The sequence below is a fragment of the Aricia agestis genome, chromosome Z, assembly GCF_905147365.1.
Source record: "Aricia agestis chromosome Z, ilAriAges1.1, whole genome shotgun sequence".
NCBI classification, from domain to species: Eukaryota; Metazoa; Arthropoda; class Insecta; order Lepidoptera; family Lycaenidae; genus Aricia; species Aricia agestis.
The window spans coordinates 14,552,451-14,574,284 of record NC_056428.1 but is presented as its reverse complement, the minus strand read 5'-3'; the positions used below and the strand labels follow the sequence as shown (position 1 = coordinate 14,574,284).

Here is a 21,834-nt window from a genome sequence, read left to right as displayed (position 1 = left end):
AACTTTAAGGTACTATCAGAGAAATTTATTCATAGGCGATGGCGGATCCATGACCCAGGAACTTTTGAGAAACTTTTTGTTCCGTCGGCGGGGTTCGAACCCGCGACCCCCGGTTTGAGCTACCAACGCGCTCACCCACCGAGCCACAGAGGTCGTCGGTTTTTGTTGATCGGAACACGTGGCATGTGCGCAGACTACTGGGGATACTACGTATCATGTGCGTATCACGTGTAAAAGAAGGTTAGTAAAAACTACCTGGCCCTCGGTAATTTTCCATAGAAAGTCATCGTTTGCTATGGTAATAAACAATATAATATTATGCAAAACAACAACATTTGAACTTTGAGATCATAGTCGTGTTGTACTTGTTCTTGTACACATAGAAAAATGTTGTTAAAAGGCCTTCTGGCAATCACGAATGATGATTCCAATATTGAAATAAGACACAATCCCTTTTTCCCAGTTTAGTGTGGGCGAGTGTGACTCCGCTCCCCATTCAGTATGACAAGTTTTTCCATTCAGGGGCTAGTCAATAACTGAATAAGCCATCCCCAATCTGCTCGGAGAAGTTCAACTCCTACCCAGTATGACTCCCCTCCCCACCGGGTATTACTAATTTCCCCACTCAATTAAAGGGCAAGTACGAATTCTCTCCCCACTCGATAAGGGCGAGCATGACTTCTCTCCCCACTCAGTAAGGGCGAGTACGACTTCTCTCCCTACTCAGTAAGGGCGAGTACGACTTCTCTTCTCACTCAATCTTATTGAGACTACTTGCCCTTACAAGTACGAATTCTCTCCCCACTCAGTAAGACTCCACTCCCCACTCAATAAGGGCGACTCACCTCCTCCCAGCTGAGGATGGAGCTCTCGACCGCGCTAATCCACATGTCGCCGGCGCCCGGGTGGGTCATCCCTCGCCCCGCCTCCGCGTTAGAGTGCTGAAACATACCACATAGTTACAAGTTACAACCCCGCGGAGAGAATTCCCGTTTCATTCTAATTCGATTTTTTTCCGTGAGGTTAGTCAAACGTCAAAGTTAAGCACAGCGTGTTTATTGACTGTCTCGCAGGGTGTTTGCCGAAACTAGAGGCTAAAGTACCTATCTAAAGAGTAGCTTTATGAAAAATAAGGCAAATAAATTATACATGACATACATTGACAAATCGCTACTTCTCTGGTTCACGCACACATTAAATATGATTATAACATTGGCAACTCACAGAGATAGCCATTAAAAAAGAAGAAGAAGAAGAAGAAGAATATGATTATAGAATATTATTGTGGATGTTGTGGAAGTGTGCCGTTGAAGAGGTTGGTAGAAAATCTAGTCGCATTTAAATAAACTTTGTACATGGTTTGCTTTTAGTTTAGTACGCGAAAATACTTTATTTCTCATAATTTGAGATTTCTCTTTAAGTCGTAAGTATTTTTCGTTAAACGAAATTTATCGATTAATGTTGAATCGATGTCGCCACTCACCAGCGCCACCTTAGCAATTTCTGGACGCAACTGAACCTCATATGTCAACAATGCCGGGCTGTCATCAGTCAGCTGTCACTTGTCAGCGCAGCGTCATTGTCACAAGTCATTAGCCGTGTTCGTTTCATTTTTTCGCAGTTTGGCAGCTGACTGTCAACTTCATAATTGAGTGTCATGTTCAATAAAATTCTAAGGTTGGGTTGCACCAGAGGCGTGGTTATAGTTGAAGTTAAATATGGCGTCCAAACACCCCATATTCTCATACGACATCTGTCAATTTTTCCGGTTAAGGTTAAAGTCAAAGTTAGTTGGTGCAACCCAGTTTAACAATTTCTGTCAGATTTTAGAACATGACACTCACATTGACACTAATTTTTAACTTCGCGCATGCGCAATGTGCATTGAAAAACGAAACGAACACGACTAGTAGTCACAACTAAAACACAAGTTACAACTTACAAGACTCCATACTTACAAGTTACAATTACTTTTAAATAAGTATAATATATTATATATAATAGTGAAGAAAAATAAATTGTACTTTGATTTGATAAAAATAGAATTAAGTACTTGTTTATTTATAAATTATAATTGAAATATAGTCTGTAATTTTTTAATAAAGATGCTCATTTACTACAAAAATCAATACAACTATATCTTTAAATAATATAATAAAAAACTAAATTGTACTTTATTTTTATACTGCGTAGGTACTTTATTTTTCTTACTTAAAGTACCTAACCAATATACTTTAAATGCAAAAAAAAGTTGGCAACCCTGGTTGTGTCACTTGTGACTAAAAGAGAAATAACCAGAAAAGGGAATGATGAAATACTACCCATCAACCACAAAACGAAATAAAAATAAGCCTAGTCAAATATAAATGTCAATTATATCAGTAGCACTTGGCTTGACGCCACAACACTGACGTAGCATCATAATATCTTCATTCAATATTCCATTTTCTAAAGGTGTGTGACCTAGTTTAATTGTTCTGAGTATTATGATTTATGTCATGAAAAGACACACAAGTTGCTTCTAAGTTATAGAGTAATTATTTATTCAGTATTGACAATTTTTCTATATTTTTTTAAATAAACTATAAAATGAAATTCTGCAAAGGCAGAATTATAGAAAATTATTATTTTATGGGAGAAAAAAATAAGGGAAATATTATTTTATTTTGCTTCTAAAATCTATTAGTATTTCAATTTTTTTACATTTCTAATGTGGCCGCACTAAGCCTATCCATGCTATATTATAAATGAGAAAGTGTGGCTGTCTGTCTGTTACCTCTTTATGGCCAAACCGCTTAACTGCTTTAATTTGGCATGGAAATACTTTGATTTACGGGAAATGACATAGGATACTTTTTGTTCAGGAAAAATGTATGGTTACCACACGATAAACGAATATTGGAGCAACGGAGTTGCGGGCGTCATCTAGTCAAATATAATGTCAAGATATTGTAATTTTCATTTTCAATATTTAAGTTGGTAGCTAAATCATTAATAGGCATCATAGAAAGTTTTATGAATTTTGAAGTTTTTACTTAATTTGTCATTCATGATTTAGGTGTATTATTTAAATTCCAAAAAGAATATCTTCTTTTTATATTCCCTAGCTCAGCCATACTCATGTGCTCCACGGGGCCTTCTTACGCCCGCTGCTCAGAAAGCCAAATTATTATTCATAAGTAATTTCATTTCTATAGTTTTAAACTAAGTTTGCTAACAGCTATTAATAGCAATATTGTCTACCAACTATACATAATATTGTGTCAAAGTTTTATCTATGTTGAGTCTAATTTTTAGGGTTCCACACCCAAAGGGTAAAAACGGGACCCTATTACTAAGACTTTGATGTCTGTCCGTCTGCCTGTCTGTCTGTCTGTCTCCAGGCTGTAACTCAAGAACAGATGTAGCTAGACTTCTGAAATTTTCACAGATTGTATATAATATCTGTTGCCGATATAACAACAAATACTAAAAACAAATAAATTGAATGCTTAAATGCGTATGGGAGCCCCATACAAAAATCGTGTTTTATTTGGCCTTTTTTGCTCTACATCAATAATGGCAACAGGTTGGTAGGTACTTGAATTTTTCTGAAAGTCCTTAGTTATATGTGTCATTTAATATTTAATAATAGTATTAAAATAAAATAAAAAATGAACGGCGACTCCCATACAAAAACACAATTTTTTGCTCTATGGTGGTGTGGAACCCATCGTGCGCGAGTCCTTCAAACAGTGTTGCCAGACGTCCCGATTTTGGCAGGACGTCCCGATTTTTTCATCCAAAATTAAATGTCCCGCGCCGGACAGGCTCAGTCCCGCTTTTCGGGGAAAGCCCGAACGTACATGCAGCGTGCTGAGAAAGAAAGGTGTGTAATGAAGATAAGCGTGTGGGAGGTAGAGGGGTGAATTGTCTTTGGCTACTTTAGCTATCTATTGTCACGTAAATGTTTTTTTAACGCAAATAAAAAGATAAAAAATTCAAAAAACTTTTGATTTTGTACCATTTTTTACTTTGTCCCGCTTTTGACTGAAGAATCCCGCTTTTTCCCTCAAAAAGTTCCAAAGTCCCGACTTGGCACAAAAAAAATCTGGCAATGCTGCTTTCAAACCATAAAATGGTAAGTTCAAGGAATGTCTGATACAAATCTGGGTTTTATAATTTATTTAAAAAACAACTAGTACAAATTACTTATTGTAACCTTAAATAGGTTGCCCAAAGAGCTGTGAACTTGTTTTTATAAAATTTTAAGCTAGAAAAGTGGGAAAACCCTAGAATAGAGAAAAACCTGCTACAGAAGAAAATAAATTTTACTTCTTTCAAGGAAGGTCCTTTAATTATTCCCAGTCTCATTTTCTAATAATCATGTTTGTAGATTTTTAATAATAACCTTGCTTTATTATTCCATGCATTGCATGTTAATTTTAGATATATAATAACATAATATATTTAAAGGAATATTATTAAGTAATTACTTTAATTTTAACTAAGTTATCTGTTACAAGTAATGTATAAAATAAGTATATTGTTAAAACTAAGGTTTAAACTTACCTTTAGTGTTGGCTGGTCGATTTATTCATAATAATACGGTAGTAGACAAACATGCACAGTGAAAGTGTGTACAGGCACAAACAAAAAAACTGTCTAAAAACTTTTAAACACTACTTGAGGATATGGAAAACTTAAAGTAGGTTTGTAGTGTCACCAAGGTATGTGTAAATCTCCACGAATAAAAATATCTAGGTCGCATGTGAAGCAAAAACTAAGCTTTGGTAACTAAAAAACTGCGCGGTACTACAATGCAATTAGCGGGTGTACTCTACTCTATGTCGTTCTATTAGGCTCGTTATTCTATGGCTAATGGGCTGCAATAACGAATCAATAAAATCTAGACGGAACACAAACAAAATCAATAATTGTAACAACCACCACTAACCACACTCGCCGTGTCTTGGCTGTCTAGCGAGTTCTTGTCGCTCTCTTTGCTTTGATGGTCGGTGAAATTCTCATATTTACGAGAAGGACTACTTTTCATCTTTCACCGATTTCCTGGAGCCTAAGCCACAGAAAACATATTTCTCACAAAAAGACTAAAATACCGAATGATCGCGAAACCTCCACCAACAAAAGCAATTTTCAATCTGAAATCTGTGACAAGTATTGTGTCCAGTGTCAGTTGTCAGTGACCAGAGTGACCGGGGAATGTCAATTTCATTTTTGACATTGACACGAGGCCTACGTTCTGAAATTGAAACTTAAAAAAACAAAAGTTCTAAATCCTTTAGGAATTCCTAAGGGCCTGTCCACATGTCCACGTTACGACGTCGTCAACGTGAAACGGTGCGGTAACGTTGCACAACGGTAACGTTAAAATTTACGTCAAAGTAACGTATAAATGTACGTCACGAGACCACGACTCACGATTGTACGTCACCATGCCTTGTAAAAATGCTACATTCTTCACTACTTAATACTTATCTATACATGGACCGCATAATACGTATTCTGCTTCTGCTATTATTAAAAAGACAGAGAGAGATTTAAGAAAAAAAAAGATGCAAAATGTTGCTACAGTGAAGCAAACGCACGTCACGGACTCACGGTGTAGCAGCTACACCGTGAGTCCGTGACGTGCGTTTTCACGTTACGTTGACGTAAATTTCACGTCACGTCAACGTACCGTGCTAATTCTGTCTACTCTGGTGCTAGTGTTATATATATTCCGTGGTACCATGCCACGTTAACGCACCGTTCCACGTTGACAACGTCGTGACGTGGAGATGTGGTTAGACCGTAAATCGTAAGGTGAACATGACTAGAGATTGGATAGTTATACTAGTCATTACTCATTGGACAGAGCACAAAAACAATAAATAAAAATATTACATTTAGGGTATGCGCGCACGGGCAACTTAGTTGCTCGGCGATTTATTTGTCTCTTGAGGAAGTCTAGGTGCTAGTATGAAAGTGCGCGCACGTAGCGACGCAACTCCGGGCAACTTTTTCGTTGCCCAGAGCCCGCGACGCAACTGTCTCTTTCCCTATTGGTTTTTATGCAAGTGCGCGCACGGGCAACAAAAAAGTTGCCGATCGGCCAGTTGCCACTCGACTGCCGCTGCGTGAGTTTGTGTGTACTTGCAGCAATGAGTTTCTAAAATACTAGAGTAGCAATAGCGTCGTACAAAACGTCTTACAAAATATTCTCAGAAATGCGTAACCACTTGATAGGTCAAAAGACAATGTCAATTCATAATATTGTTATTGTGTCATTATGTAGGTCAGATATGCCTGCAGACATCTTCGAAGTGGCAACGCGTTGCTGCCGTAAACTGCCAATCTAGTAATATTCTGCACAGTTCATCGAAACTTTCGACACTCAGTCTAAAGTAACTAAAAATTTTTTTTGGGTATGCTCTCAATTTCATAAAACTAGTATAAAATTTCCCGAGAGTCAGCCGATCGCTCCATAGTGGATGCACCCATCATTCTATTTTTCGACGCTTTCTTCGGTTTTTTATAGCGAGTGCAACGACCACTGCAGCCGTCTCGACCAAATCCATGTTGATGACTGTCAAGAAAAAAACTGAAAAAAGTCGGGTTGCTGTCGCTCTAATGTCTAATGTCGCTAAATCGCCGAGCAACTAAGTTGCCCGTGCACGCATGGTCTAATCACCTAATGGTTGCTTTAAAAACGACTTTTTCTTTGAAATCATTTTTAAAGAAAAACTGGTCGTTTTTAAAGCAACCTAAATAAATTTTAAATGTAGTGTTTTTATGCTTTGTCACAGAATATATATTAGTACCAACAGAAGTCTCACTAGCGAAACCCGTTTAAAGAAATAACGACTCATGTTACGATACTATTAAGTTCAAATTCCGACCGCGCAGTGCTAGATGCCTATAATTATATTCACCTACATGTTCGCTCTCTGTCTATCGCATAACTCGTACCTTTTCTGACAAAATCAAGGTTTTCGCCCTTTAGAAAACAAATTTTTTTTTTTAATTATTATTGGTATGAATAGCAAACCTTTTTATAGTAATATAAAATTTTAGTAACCCAACCTATATTTTATAGTAGTTTTATATATTCGATTATAGTGCAGGAAACTTTTACAATTTAAAAATAGTAGCTTGTGTTTATTTCTGTGTACGTTGGTGCGTTTCTTTGTATGAAATTGCTATGTTTGTATAGTTTTTATCTACTTTTTGTATTTAAATACCTTATTCAAATACATATTTCATTGGCCTTTCTTAATTGTTAATTTTTATAAGATTTATAACGATTTTGTCACAGCGGTTAAATCAGTATCATGAATAAAATTCCTCTATGTGAAAAATCTTGCGCGTGCGTCACCGCTCGCTTGTAACTTTGTGAGTCCCTACCGATTGGCCACCCGCGGGTGGTACTTACAGTTCGATACCTATTCTCGCGAGTGGGACAGGCCTGGCTTTGTCCAATGGCTGGAACTGTCCAATCACTAGTCATTTATCCTATACTTTTCCTAACTAAATTCAATCAAACAATTAAAGTGAATTAATTGAATGTATAATTAAGTAGTTCGTGTAGGTATAAGTAGGTAATTTGGTAGGGGGATATTAGATTATCATATAAATTGGATCCGAGATCATTGAGTCAATGTTAATGGATATAGTGGAGTCATTGAAGGTTTTCACCTCCGATTTCGTTGAACCTCCATCGATTTTCATGAAAATTGGTAAGTAGGTGAGGGATACCCTAAGAAACAAAAGTGACATAGGGCCAACTTGCGCTTTTGCCCTGGGGGTGGATGCCAACCCTTATCGGGGATGAAATATTTTTAAATAATAATAACCGCGGAAATCGATAAACAGACAAATTATAAACAAAATTTGTTTTATAAAGTTTTTGGAATAAATCAATAAGTACTTTCTGAGTAATCAAAGATTGAAGATAGTGATTTTTCGTGATAAAACTACATGTTTTAAAGCGGTTTTTCATAAATTACTCAAAAACTATACGTTTTTGAGTAATTTATGAAAATATTTACTAAAAGTAATTTATTTTACGAAAAATGTGTAATAATCTAATTTGAAGTCAATTAAAAATCAAATAAATCGGGCTAATTTTAATAACCTTCTAATTTTAATTTAAAGTGAAATATAGGTGATTATTTGTATACTTTTTTTCAGCGAGTACTTTAAACTAAACATTCATACACAAATAACGGAAAATTGATGCATTTTATGACATAAACTTCCTGAACACTTTTTAAAATAATTAAAATTACCTTTCTATTGAGTACTGTAAAAAGTTAATAGCATTAAAATTGAGCAAGTTATGATAAAAATAAGATAACACTTTCGAATTTTTTTGGAAAAAACGAAAAATAAACTTTTACCATTTCTACAATATCTCAAATTTATGGTTATCTTTAAAGGCTTTTCTTTATTTTAGCATAAGTTATGACCTCAAAAAATTAACTTGCTTTAGAATGCTTACTTTTGAAAAAAAAGATGATTTCATAAACTTAATTTTTCAAATTTTCGTAAATTTCATTTTCTTTTGGATAAAACTTTTAAAATATTGGATATTCGTAAAAAACATAACGAACAAAATTCGAGTTCGTTTTCTAAAAAAGCTTTCCTTTTTATTTTTGTAGGATGAAAAATAGCCAAGATAGAGATGTATAAAGCCTAACTTTTACTACGATAACCACGTAGCTAGCATTTATTAACCCTTTTTATTTTAAAAATTAAGGGCTTTAAAAAGGGTTTCTTAGCATGATCTTAAAGCTTTTGAAATTACCTTTAAAATGTTTATTAAATGAACCTGATAACTAAAAACTTTAGGGAGCTATGGTAATAAAACAAATAAATTATTTTTTGAAAAAAATTTGAAGCAGAGATAGACTATTGACACGTTTTCCTACATTTTAAGAATACCAAATTCTTAAAATGTAGGAAAACGTGTCAATAGGTACTAAACTAAATACACGTCATGTATGGGTACGTGTATGTGTCTTTTCATGACGGAAAAAGTGAAAGAAATGGTAAACATTTATTGGAAAAAGTGGTGAGGCTTTCGGGGATGACGTGGTCTATTGAATATTTTAGTATTTTTTCTAAATCATAACAATTAAAATACCTCCACGCTCCAGTGCTCAAGTGTGTGCGCAGTACACTAGAGCCTTCTCTCTTCCTTTACTCTCAAAATCCCCACTAGGCTAGTGAGATTAGATAGAAAGGGGATAACCTGCTATCAATTTCAGATCAGTGGAAAAACAATAGACAATACAAAAATAAAAAAACGGCCAAATGCAAGTTAGACTCGCGCAAGAAGGGTTTCGTACCACAATAGAGCAAAGAATAGGCTGAAAATTGTGTTTTTTTGTATGGGAGCCCCCCGTAATTATGTAATTAAATTAAATTTTATTATTAATTATTAAAGTTCCAATACAACTGAGTATGTCGTGAATATTTCAAGTGCCTATGTGTTGTCGTTATTGATATCGAGCAAAAGTTGCAAAAAAAAATAACGTTGGTTGTATGGGAGCCCCCATATTTAATTTAGTTTGTTTTTAGTAATTTTTTGTTATAGCGGCAACAGATATACATAATCTGTGAAAATTTGAGAAGTCTAGCTATAGCGGTTCTTAAGTTACAGCCTGGAGACAAACGGACAGACATCGATGTCTTAGTAATGACGACCTCTGTGGCTTAGTGGTGAGCGCGTTGGTAGCTCAAGCCGGGGATCGCAAGTTCGAATCCCGCCGACGGAACAAAAAGTTTTCAATGTTCCCGGGTCTGGATGTGTATTAAATAAGTGTATGATATAATAAAAATCTTAAATATATGTATAGTATAAAAGTATTAAATATATTTCCGTTGTCTGGTACCTGTAACACAAGTCCTTTAGGTACTTAGCACGGGGCCAGACTGACGTGGTGTGAAGCGTCCATAGATATTATTATTATATTATATTATTAGTAATAGGGTCCCGTTCTTACCCTTTGGGTAACGGCTCAGCTAAGAGCTGTGATGAACTAGAATAATAATGTGTTTATTTTTTAACCGAATGCAAAATTTCAAATGTATGTATGTTTTTATGTTTGTGTTCGCATATCTCCGGAATTACAAGTCCGATTTAAGTAATTATTTTTTTGTTGTACTGGGTATTATTCAACTTAGGAAACACTACAATTCGTACAATTTCGAAAACTTTTTTATCAGGTTTACTAGCTGATAAAAATGTTAGAACTATTATTAAGACAAGCCGTAGTTTTTAAGGATAAAAAAATTCGCAATAATTATAATTTTAATACATACTTAGTACTTAAATAAGAATTTACTTCCCTCGTGTACAATAATTTAATAGGCTAAAAGTTTTTTAACCAATAGTTTTACAGTGATTTTGCATCGAGAGAGTAGTTTGTAAGTGTTGAAATTTCATCGTCAACCAAAAATTATATCATAAATATGAAATAAACCCTGTATGTAATATTTAGAAACTCAGAAACACAAAAAAATATTTTTTCATAGTTTTTCATTTAAGGGGTGGTTGTTAAAAGGGTTAAAAATTTATTAGAATCATAATACAGGCATAAAAATATTGAAAAAACTTTTATTTTATCTAATTAAACACAATTACTAAAGCCAGAATGGTTAGATCTGCATTTTTCCTCCTTTTTAAAAAGGGGTGAATTTCACCCCTAAAATGCAAAAAGCGCAATACGAGCGTATGTCACTTTTTAAGTAGAGGGTAAAACATACTTAAATCCAAAATTTCATCCTAATCGATGGAGGTTCAACGAAATCGGAGGTTGTGCCTGATTTTTGCCTTCATTAACTGTACTAATAATGTAATATAGACATATGATTCATTTCCTCCTTGATCATAGATTTTTAAAATCTAAAATTTGCCACATCCAATGATATTGTACTTATACAGTTATGTTACGTCCATACTATTTTCCGGTTAAATCTCTTCCGAACAATTTTCAAATTCAAGATTGCAGACATTGACAAATTTGACAGATGAGTGAAACAAAAGATACGAAAAACCATTTACGTAAAAGAGACAGTTCTATTTTTAAACGCCGAATCGTATCGCTGTCTCTTTCTTCGCCTGAGCTATGACGAAAATTCGAATTTTCCAGATTGTTCGAAAAAATAATTGAAAATGTAAATAATCGAGGTATTTATTGCAATCAAGACATGTGGTAAGAGATTCCATGTGTTTTGTTTACTTTCGAGTCATAATTGGTACATTTTCGATACACGCACGACGTCATTTTCAATTTATTTAGGTAAGACAAGACGCGGCACATTCGTGACTGCGCTCGATGCAGACTAAACAACAGACGGCCCAATTGGGCCGTATTTGAAGCTTCACAACGCGCGCGGTAGTAACATATCTGGTTTGAGTAGGTATTTCATCATTGGCCACATCATTCACATTTCACAAATCACAAGATCCAGAAGTTCACAAGTCATACTTACCCAAAAATCATATCACGGAGATATCAGGTTAATTTGTCTCTAATCAGTAAACACAAAATACAGAAACCTGCACACAAGGCTCAGGGCAGGCAGACGTATTAGGCTTAGTGCCGTAGGTATTTTATTTATTATATTGAAATATTTACAAACTGTACCTACCTACCTTATTTTTGGGCAAAAACCTATGGTCAGGCGTACTTACTTGCATAGGTATTTTTGTTTCACTTTCACTTTGTGTAATTTTGTCATATTTATAATCAGTCTTATTACGTCGGTACATTAAACTAGCTCACTTCACCACTATGAACAACTGCCTAAACTAAAAACACAGCACTGAACACACACATTCGTCATCAGAACTATAAAAATCTTCTCAAGTTACACATTACACGTTTAAAAGTTTTAAACGCATATTTTACTGTTTCGTTCGTGCTCTACGTCAAAATTTCATTTTCCTACTAACTGTTATCTCGGAACTATCAATACTCTTATCTTTTTCATTCTCGTTCTTATCGCTTAGTGAAAATCCATAAAAGCAATCAGTTTTTAGTGAGTTTATGACTTATGAGCACCTTATGAGCTATTTTAATTGGAATTGCTGAGATAATAATTTTCGTAGAATTCGTACGGCAAAAAGTATATTACTGACTACTGATTAGTGATATAAAAATCACAGTCTAGTAAATTAAGCCAGTAAAGCGACGGAGTTCAATGGCTGTTAACGCACTTAGAACTCCTCTTGTGCTGCATATTAGGCAGTCTCATTTTACTTATTATAATAATATCCCCCACACGTTTCGGTGACGGTGGCCGGTTTCATAGACCTGGCCAGGTACGCAAGGAGTAATTTTATAGTGCCCAAGTGTGTGCGCAGAACACAAGAGCACTCTATTCCTTTTACTCTCATAACCCAGTGGGACGGACGACCGACACGAGTCACGACTGGCGAGAGGTCAGGCGCAGGACCGACGTGATGATGATCTTGACTCGGAGGTCATGGGTTCGATTCCCGCGTTAGAAACATGTTATATGTATGTCAAAGGTTGGTTAGGACAATGCAGGCTGATCATCTAACGCGGGAATCGAACCCACGACCTCCGACTCAAGAGCGACGCTCTAAACCACGGACCACGGAAGCGTTTTTAGCTTACAATTTACCTACTTACAAGGTACGGTATCTAAGATCACTTCAAATAAAATGCCAATATAAATTAAATAATTTACATATGAACAAAATAAAACAGATCATATCTAACACAACTTTATTTAAATATTCCTATATTACATCTGCTTTACTTGAGGGCGTCTTGGAGTCCGAAGCCTGGGCCTTTGGGTTCTTCGGTCAGGGAGGTGAGCCCTCCCAGGGGTTCCGCGGCGTATCTGCCACTCCTGAAGAAAATGGCAAGAGTTTTAGCTGAATCTATGGAGGGTAGATGGAGGAGAACTATCTTATTTGAAAAAGTGTCCAGTTGTACGCAGTAAATAGTTGAAAAATCCTCCAAGAGTGGTGCTAGCTGCAGCAAAGGGTGTGGAATGAATGTAGCAGTTGTTGACAAAATATAAATTGAAGTATATTAAAATACTAGCTGTCCCGATGTACTTCGTGTCACTTAAAAACCTTCCCTGGACTTCTACGAATATTTTAAGACTAAAATTAGCCCAATCCGTTCAGCCGTTCTCGAGTTTTGCGCTTAGCAACACATTCAGCGACTCATTTTTATATTATAGATAACCTAAAATAGCTAAAATAAAAGCTGCTAAATGGTTTAAAATTAACCCTGTTGCTACTGTAGCGCCACCCTAATTTAACACATTTCAGCGGACACTTTTTACATACAGAGATAGTTCTCTATCTACACTCCATAGCTGAATCGTTAAAACAGGTTTAGGACTTTTGCTAAGTGATCTTACAGTTTTGTGGAGCCTACACCTGAAACTTAAGGCTTCCCTTAAATTAGGCGTGCGCGCTCCTCGGCGCGTACGCAGCGCTCGCGATGCGTTTTTACCCTTTCTACTGTCCAAATTGTTATTGACTTGATTGAGGGGGTAAAGGCTCCCACACAGTCGCATTATTATCGGTCGATAATATCGCATGCGGTATTGCGATAATGCGTCCCGATTCCCTGCACACAGCTACGTTTTTATCGTCCGATATTTCTTACGAGAGAGCGCCGGTTTTTATGGCAGGTGTGTGTACGGTCCGACCTGATATAAAACATTCTAGAGCTCATATCAGAATATCGCAGGAGGGAGAAACGCAACGTCCTACTTCCATTACGGCGTTATTATCGCAGCAGTGTGTAACTACGTGACCATCCTAATACAAAATGTACTGAAAACAGATATCGCAAAAACGCATGCGATATTATGGTTGTTAGTTGTTACTAACCTCAGAACAGGAAAATAAGTTACTAACACATTTACTAATATTTTTATGGGTTAAAGCCTGAAATAAACAAATTTTATAATTTTTTATTTTATTATCGTATAAGGGTAAATTTATACTAGCGCAGAGTCGAAGCGCATCGAAGCGAAGTATTAAAACCGAACATAACAAATTCAACCTTAACTCCAAAGCGTTAACGCACTTTACTACTACTGAGAATATTAAAAGGCGCGCGCATTCGCGCGAATTCGCGTTGATGCGCCCGCCCAACGCTGATTGGCCTCACAAAGGTAATGTGTATGTTACGTTCTGGAGTTAAGTGTGTTCAGTTATTGGAAATTCGTTTCGATGCGCTTTGACTCTGCGCGAGTATAAATTGACCCTTAGCGCTGCGCGCTCCCTGCGCACACGTCACACGGCGGCAATGCGCGCGCTTGTGCTCGCGTCGCTCATAGGCCCGAGGAACGCGCACGCCTATGTTCATGTGGGGTCAGCCTAAGCAAGGATATTGCGGAAAAAAAGAAATTGATCACATATCACTAACCTGGGACCAGGTTTTGGTTTCTCGTCCTTCTTGAGTTTCTCAATGATCTCTAAAGTGTCTTGTACGGATAGGTCTTCCTGGAAGTGCAAAACAATAAGAATGTAAGTTTACTGTAAAGTGAAAAAAAATGAAATATTATTTATTGGAAGAAAAACTATTTTCTTATACATAATAAAGTGATTCTATTTATGTTAAGACTATGCAGGGCTTCTGCAGATGACTCATAACAGTAATTATATGTATTTGCAATTACTTTCAATACATAAATAAAATTACTTACAGTAAATTCTTTAAGGAAGTAAATAAAAATAGATACTTAATATTATACTCCACTCGGGCTAACTGGTCGCTAGCGGTCATTGACTCCCTGTCAAAAACTTGTCATTTTCCATATAAACCGCGATTGACAATGAAGTGTCAGATATTGTCAATCGTGGTTTTATTTGGAAAATGACAAGTTTTTGACAGGGAGTCAATGACTGCTAGCGACAAGTTAGCCCGAGTGGAGTATTATAGATATCATCCTTCACAATAATATTTATATTGTATATTAAATAACATATTTAATGCACAGACAAACTATGCTTACTTCACAAGCAATTTCTTTACCTGTAATTAATTTAATTTAAAAGGAATGTTTTTTTATATAGTTCATACATTTTTAAATATTTGAAGTTAACAGCACACAGATATAAATATAATTTCCTTTTTTTTAATATAAATAAAACATGTTTGTACTACTCACATAATAATCATCATTGACTTGAACCATTGGGGCATTGACACAAGCTCCAAGGCATTCAACCTGAAACCAAGCACATTAAATGGTAAAAAAACAAAATGGCAATGCTGCAGTGCAATCCAGCAGCATATTAATATTTATATTATAAGCTGACCAATTTCTTAATTTATTTTAGTTATAATTTTAGTCAAATATATAGCTGATGCCAATCAAAATCCATTAGCAAAAAATCTCATGTTGCTATTGCAATTGATTATAATTTTTTATTAATACAGGGTATAGCAGAAGTGTAGCATGCCTTGGTGCCCCATATAAGGAAAGGTAACTATGCATGTGGCCCCGGACCCCTGTATAATTGATACAGCAGATACAGTGGTAGCTACGCTTGAGTTATAGGTATACTTTGTCTCTACACAATTTAACAATGACTTTATAATTTTCGATATATTGTTTTAGAGATATGTGGCAACTGGCATCTCATAAGCATATCTCTATGTGTTTTACCTCATTTTTTACATGATCCTACTGAAGAGTTTGGACTTGTAGAGTTATTAAATAAAAACGACTTGTCTCCTCCGATGCATCTTTATTAATAATTAATCTCACTTAAAATTATTACTTACCTTATTCTACTTGGGTGGTACAATAATTATTAAGAAATTACGCCACAATATTCGGAACAACGTTGGACGCATTGGGAAATAAGCATAAAGTTAATATCATACATTAAGCTATACCAATACTGTACTATAATATATTATAGCATAGTATTAGAATATACTAAGATATAATTATCACACATCACCTCCGGGGGAAAAGAAAAAAAAATATTTATACTTATTTTTTTTAAGTACTTAACTAGTAAGTAATAAGTACTAATTATTATAATTACATCTCTATATTTTTTTTATATTTTTATAATAGTTTTCAAAGTACATTTTTTTTAGTGTCCTATTCTTATGTATTATATCTACTTTATTATTCTTAATTATTTTAACATTAGGTCCCATGTCTTCTACAACACTAAATAGATCGTGAAATAACTTATCTAGCTTTCCACTAGTTTCAGATTTCACTAAAATTAAATCACCTTTATTGTAGGATATAGGGTTTACATATTTATCATATGTTAGTTTACGATCAAACTTACTATCTAATAAATTATTTCTAGCGTCCTTAAAAGCAACTTGCAACCTACATTTAAGTTCACTGCAATAATTTTCTGGAGTATACAGTGGTTCTATTGCATTACTCAATTTATTAGGAATATTACATTGCCTACCAAATACTAATTCAAACGGTTGGTATTTTGTTTCGGTATGGACTGTATTGTTAAAACTAAAACACCAGTAAGGTCACCAATAAGACCAAGATTGTATATCTTTGTCACAGTGGATTCGTAAAAATGAACCTAAATTTTTGTGAGCATTCTCTAATGCACCTATAGATTGATGGTGATATGCAGTTGATACTATATTTTGTACATTTAATAGCTTACATAGCTCAATAATAGTTGAAGATGTAAACTCTGCTCCTCTATCAGTTGCAATAATCTTAGGTAAGTATACCGTATCTTAAAATAAAATTATTAACTAATGCTCTAGCTACGCAAACTGCTTCCTTATTCCTAATCGGATAAGCCTCTATAAACTTACTTAGTTCACATTGAACAGTTAAAATACTTATATAAATTATCGTCGTAATCTTTTGGTAGTGGGCCCACTATGTCCATAAATATTTTTTCAAATGCGTAAGACGCAGTTGTTGTTAGGAGTCATAGGTTCTTTGACGTATTTGCAATGCTTAGAAAATTGGCACTTGACACATTTTCTCACAAAATTCTTGACGTCAGATTCAAGTCCTGGCCAATAAAATCGTCTTTTAATATTCATTCTATACACATTCTACGAATACCAGCATGACCGCTAGTTGGTAGTAAGTGAAAATCGTTTAGTATAAATGATTTGTCTTCATCATTTTCTATCCTACTTACGCCTTTTAATATACAAAGTCGTGGTCCGGACCACATATTAGTCGACTTTATTTCATCATTCAAATCATTAATAAATCGCTCATTAATATTATTCTTTATAAGGCATATTTCTTTAATATTTAACTTTTTACAATAATTACTCAACAGTGTCACAAATTCGACTCGCGAGAATTGCGCCCAAAAGCTGAGATTAATGTAAATAATTTTTTTACTAGGACAGTAGGAGAAACATTCATATTCATTAATTATCATATTAGCCTTTCATTTTTTTTAATTTATTTAGTTCACTACTTTTAACTAATTTCATTTCCACTGAATCACACGGCTTTCTTAATAACTCCAAGACTCTTGGTTGATCGGTTGATCAGATTTCGTCTCTAGAATTATTAAGGAAAGGTGTTTCGTCAGTTACGCATCCTTCACTAACTTTTTTCATTTCTCTCTTTTGTTTCCTTGTTACCACAGCCATAATCAGCTCATTCATGCCTTTCAACTCATTTGATGTGATAAATATTCTTGACAATGCATTTTCCTTACCTTTTACATATTCTACTTTAAAATCATACTCTTCTAATGTCAATCTGAATTTAATTAAACGACTAGACGGATCTTTCATACCGAACAAGTAAACTAATGGTTTATGATCAGTTTTAATAGTAAAATGTCTGCCATACAAGTACGGTCTAAAATATTTTATACTCCAAACTATTGCCAGGAGTTCCTTTTCTATAGTCGGATAGTTCAATTCAGCTTTATTTAACGGTCTACTTGCATATGCAAGTACTGTTTAAAATTACTATTTCTCAAAACTGCACCAATTGCAATACCAGAAGCATCTGTGTGAAGCACAAATTCATTTTCTGGGGAAAAATCAGGGTATTGAAGAATAGGGGGAGATATCATGGACTCTTTAAGAATATCGAACGATTTTTGACATTCGTCACTCCAAACAAATATTGAATTTTTCCTAGTTAATTTATTGAGAGGTATTGTTATGTTAGCAAAAGATGGTATAAATTTTCTGTATTATTTACAAAATGCTACAAATCGTCTCACTTCATCAGAATTTTCAGGAACTGGATAATTTTGTAAAACTGAAAGTTTTCGGGGTCAGGTAATATGCCTTGAGCCGAAATAATATGTCCAAGATATAAAATTTGTTTTATATCTTGGACATATGACATACTTTAAAAATTGACATTTACCTGGGTTTAATTTTAAATTAACTTTTCTAAGTCTCTCAAAAATATCAATCAAATTTTTATTATGAATTTCTAAATTTCTACCAAAAACTATTAAGTCATCTACATAAATAAAACACTTCTCAAATGCAAGACCTGACATTGCTACAGACATTACTCTACTAAATGCACTTGGAGAAATTTTTAAACCCATGGGTAGACGTTTCATTTGGTATTGAACTGAATAAGTACTAAAAGCTGTTTAATTACGATGTTCTGGACTAATAATTTAAGTTCTGTTTAATTTATATTCTAATTTTTTTTATCCACTTAAAATCTCAATTAATTAATTTATTATTATTAGCAAACTTTAGCCCATAATACGAGAAAAGAAAAAAAAATACATGTCATAACCGTAACAGCTACCTGATTGACAGTCTTCAAACCTTGGACTCGTCCAGTGCACCTTGAACGTCTCGGCGACGGCGGTAGCTCAGGCGGGACAGGACTCGCTCCAAGGCTTCGTTGAGCATCTGCCTCTGCATCCAGCCAGTGTGCAGCTTCTTGTACATCCAGAAGAACCCCAACAGGACAGCCAGCAGCAGACAGGCGCAAATGATGGATATCAGGATGTTGTTTGTTTGAATATGCTCCGCTGTAGCCCTCGCGTTGTTATCGCCTCCAAAAGTCTGGGCAATTACGACTTGATCTCGGCTTTGTGTTTTGCCCATAATATTTTGATGTTAATTTCACTTAGATGGCAGGGATGACAGATCCAATCACGAAGATGGCAGGATCACGAAGACGGTAGGGTCACGAAGACGGCAGGATCACGAAGATGGCAGGGTCACGAAGATGGCAAGGTCACGAAGATGGCAGGTTCACGAAGACGGCAGGGTCACGAAGACAGCAGGGTTACGGAGACGGCATGGTCAGGAAGATAGCAGGGTCACGAAGATGCAGGAGGCTTCAGCATCTTGATAGTTGGTAGCGTCACATTTTCCAGTCGGACTTTGGTCGCAGGGTCGCCATGAAGAGTTTGGACTTGTAGAGTTATTAAATAAAAACGACTTGTCTCCTCCGATGCATCTTTATTAATAATTAATCTCACTTAAAATTATTACTTAGCTTATTCTACTTGGGTGGTACAATAATTATTAAGAAGTTACACCACAATATTCGAAACAACGTTGGACGCATTGGGAAATAAGCATAAAGTTAATATCATACATTAAGCTATACCAATACTATACTATAATATATTATAGCATAGTATTAGAATATACTAAGATATAATTATCACACTTCACTACAATATCAATTTTTATTAACAGTCATACAAATACATGAGTCTGTATATAATAATGGAGGTTGCCAGGGGCCTGCCAGGTTGAAAGTGTTTAAAAAGCAACTGTGTCTTTTATTTAACAAAACCTACCTCTGATACAGAGAATTTGCCACAAGGGCTGTTTCCGCCGACTTCGCATCCAGTTGCTTCTACAATGGCTTTGAGAACAGCATCCGAGCCCCTCAGCCAGCATGGTGTTGTGGTGCACACTTGTAAGTGGTATTTGCCAATTGGTCTTCTGAAATTGTCATAAAGAATATTAAGTCTACAGTTTTCAATTTACATTAACTGATATAAAAAAGTTCACTTTGACATTAAAATATTTATAAAATTGAATATTTTTCTAAAGAACAGGCAGACATTTGTTAGAGTACTTTTTTGTACCGGTGTAGATTATGAACAAGTTTTATTTCTTTTTTTTTTTAATTAAAGTAAATAAACGAACCTTATAAACATAGTGTAGAAAGTTGCCACTTCGTAAACTCTCATGCGAGGTAGATTCAATATTTCCGCTACCTTGTGCATGGCTGAAATGGGTAGCCATCCACCGTTTTGACGTTGAGCTAGATCCAGGAGAGGGATCATCGCTCCTCTCTTGTGACCATCGGGATATATAGCTAATAAAGCATCAGCCCGCTGGAAATGTTATTATAGGTTTATCTTGTTCTTAGATCGATTTAAGTACATTCTTTGATAATTTATGGAGTCTAGATAAAAGATCAATAAATTATTGGGCAATTAATATTGAATTGAAAATAATACACAAGAGTACCTTTTGATTTTCTGGGGTGAACTCAAACGGAATGCTAGGGTTATCTTCAGGGGTGTCACGGTGCACAAAAAGACTGTCATGTTGCAAGTTGGCGGTCGTCTGCAGGGCCCTAGACGAGGCCCTCCACTACAGAAAAAGTATATTTTGTATACAAAATCGTCTAATTATACAGAAACGTTATGTAATAGTTTCAAGAGTAAATATTGTCTATAAAGTGTACATACCAAACCTTGCACCCCACTTCTCAAGCTGGATAGCATTTTGTATGGAATTTGCTATATTTTATTGCGAAACACTGTCCGCGAACAAATCCACTACAGGTTAACTTTAATAAATTTTCTATTTTGTGTTTTTCATGGGCTGGGTGCAGGGTGACAGCTTCGGCTGACAGGACACTGGACAAGTGACACTTGAGTGACTTGACGGATTGTGATTGTGCTTCTGACAATCCAGGAGATACATTACAGGACAATCTGACAATACATTTTACTTACACGTTCAACAGATAATCAAAAAATTGCAGATAAAACTTGCAAAAAAAACCTACAAAGTGACATCTGTTGACAAAAAGCATAGGTAGTAACTGTTATACTACTTATGTTTTCCGCCAATAGATGTCATTTTGTGGCAGCGTGTAAGCTATTTCGTTTTACTTTAATAATACTAGATGGCATTATTTTCTCAATTTATAAAAAATCTATATATTAATACGTGAGTCAAAAACTTTGTAAGTATCCATTTTGACGAAAAATGAGGAAACGTAGGTGAACGAAATTTTGCACAGTTATAGTTTATATGGTGAAGGAGTGCATCGAGCTAATATTATTTTGAAATTATGCTTTTATCACACATATTTTTAACAAATAAAACATTACACACACTAGGAAAAATGACAGATCTTTCAGTGACAAGCATGTGACAAGAGGGACCGTGCAGAGCTCTAGTCAAGCTACGGAAAATTATAAGATTTCTTGAGAAATTTGAGTATTTTCAAGAATTATTTCAGTGATTGTTGTATTCAATTTATACAAGAAAAATAAAGGCAAATCGAACGATGTAAAATTTTACTATTTTCCTGCCAAAAGTATAGGGACCGTGCAGAGCGATGACACTGCCACTAGTGACGAGTAGTCGAAACTTTTACGAAAATTTTATTGACAAGCTCAAGTCAAGCTACGGAAAATTAAAGGATTTCTTGAGAAATTTGAGTATTTTCAAGCATTGTTGTATTCCCGGATGTTCTAATACATACAAGAAAAATAAAGGCAAATCAAACGATCTAAAATTTTACTATATTCCTGCCAAAAGTATTCACATGCCATGGCTTATTGAAAAACGAAAGAAATGGATAAAAGCCGGTAAAACATACGTAAGTACTTAAAAAGTT

At 35.2% G+C, this 21,834-nt stretch overlaps 2 protein-coding genes across 4 annotated transcripts in view; both read right to left on the bottom strand.

The window, feature by feature from the left end:
* Positions 1–11,919, bottom strand: part of LOC121738477 (calcium-transporting ATPase type 2C member 1) — a 54,874-nt gene extending 42,955 nt beyond the window's left edge. Inside the window, exons 1-2 of one of the 3 annotated variants that reach the window (XM_042130545.1) lie at positions 11,684–11,919; positions 846–941 (exon numbers count right to left, since the gene is read on the bottom strand). In XM_042130545.1, coding sequence (XP_041986479.1) covers positions 846–941; positions 11,684–11,761 — 174 coding nt within the window. In that variant the 5' untranslated portion in view covers positions 11,762–11,919. Of the gene's footprint in view, positions 1–845; positions 942–4,551; positions 5,143–11,683 lie in introns of those variants that run through there. The other 2 variants (XM_042130544.1, XM_042130546.1) reach the window with 2 other exon arrangements.
* Positions 11,920–12,729: 810 nt separating this feature from the next.
* Positions 12,730–20,843, bottom strand: LOC121738483 (NADH dehydrogenase [ubiquinone] flavoprotein 2, mitochondrial). The gene is made up of 7 exons (XM_042130553.1): positions 20,672–20,843; positions 20,448–20,573; positions 20,121–20,311; positions 19,766–19,913; positions 15,157–15,216; positions 14,412–14,488; positions 12,730–12,870 (listed from the first exon to the last, which is right to left on the bottom strand). Exons 1-7 carry the CDS (start codon positions 20,705–20,707, stop codon positions 12,774–12,776), a joined length of 735 nt encoding a protein of 244 aa, XP_041986487.1. The 5' UTR covers positions 20,708–20,843; the 3' UTR covers positions 12,730–12,773.
* Between the last annotated feature and the right edge of the window lie 991 nt (positions 20,844–21,834).

What these genes read in the sequence shown, in the direction of transcription:
- LOC121738483 (XM_042130553.1), bottom strand. Translation starts at nt 20,707, where the DNA reads ATGCTATCCAGCTTGAGAAGTGGGGTGCAAGGTTTG. An exon ending in GAAGTGGGGTGCAAGGTTTG is followed by an intron (nt 20,574 to 20,671) that starts GTATGTACACTT and finishes CTTTTTCTGTAG; the next exon opens with TGGAGGGCCTCGTCTAGGGC. An exon ending in AAACCAAAACCTGGTCCCAG is followed by an intron (nt 12,871 to 14,411) that starts GTTAGTGATATG and finishes CATTTTCTTCAG; the next exon opens with GAGTGGCAGATACGCCGCGG.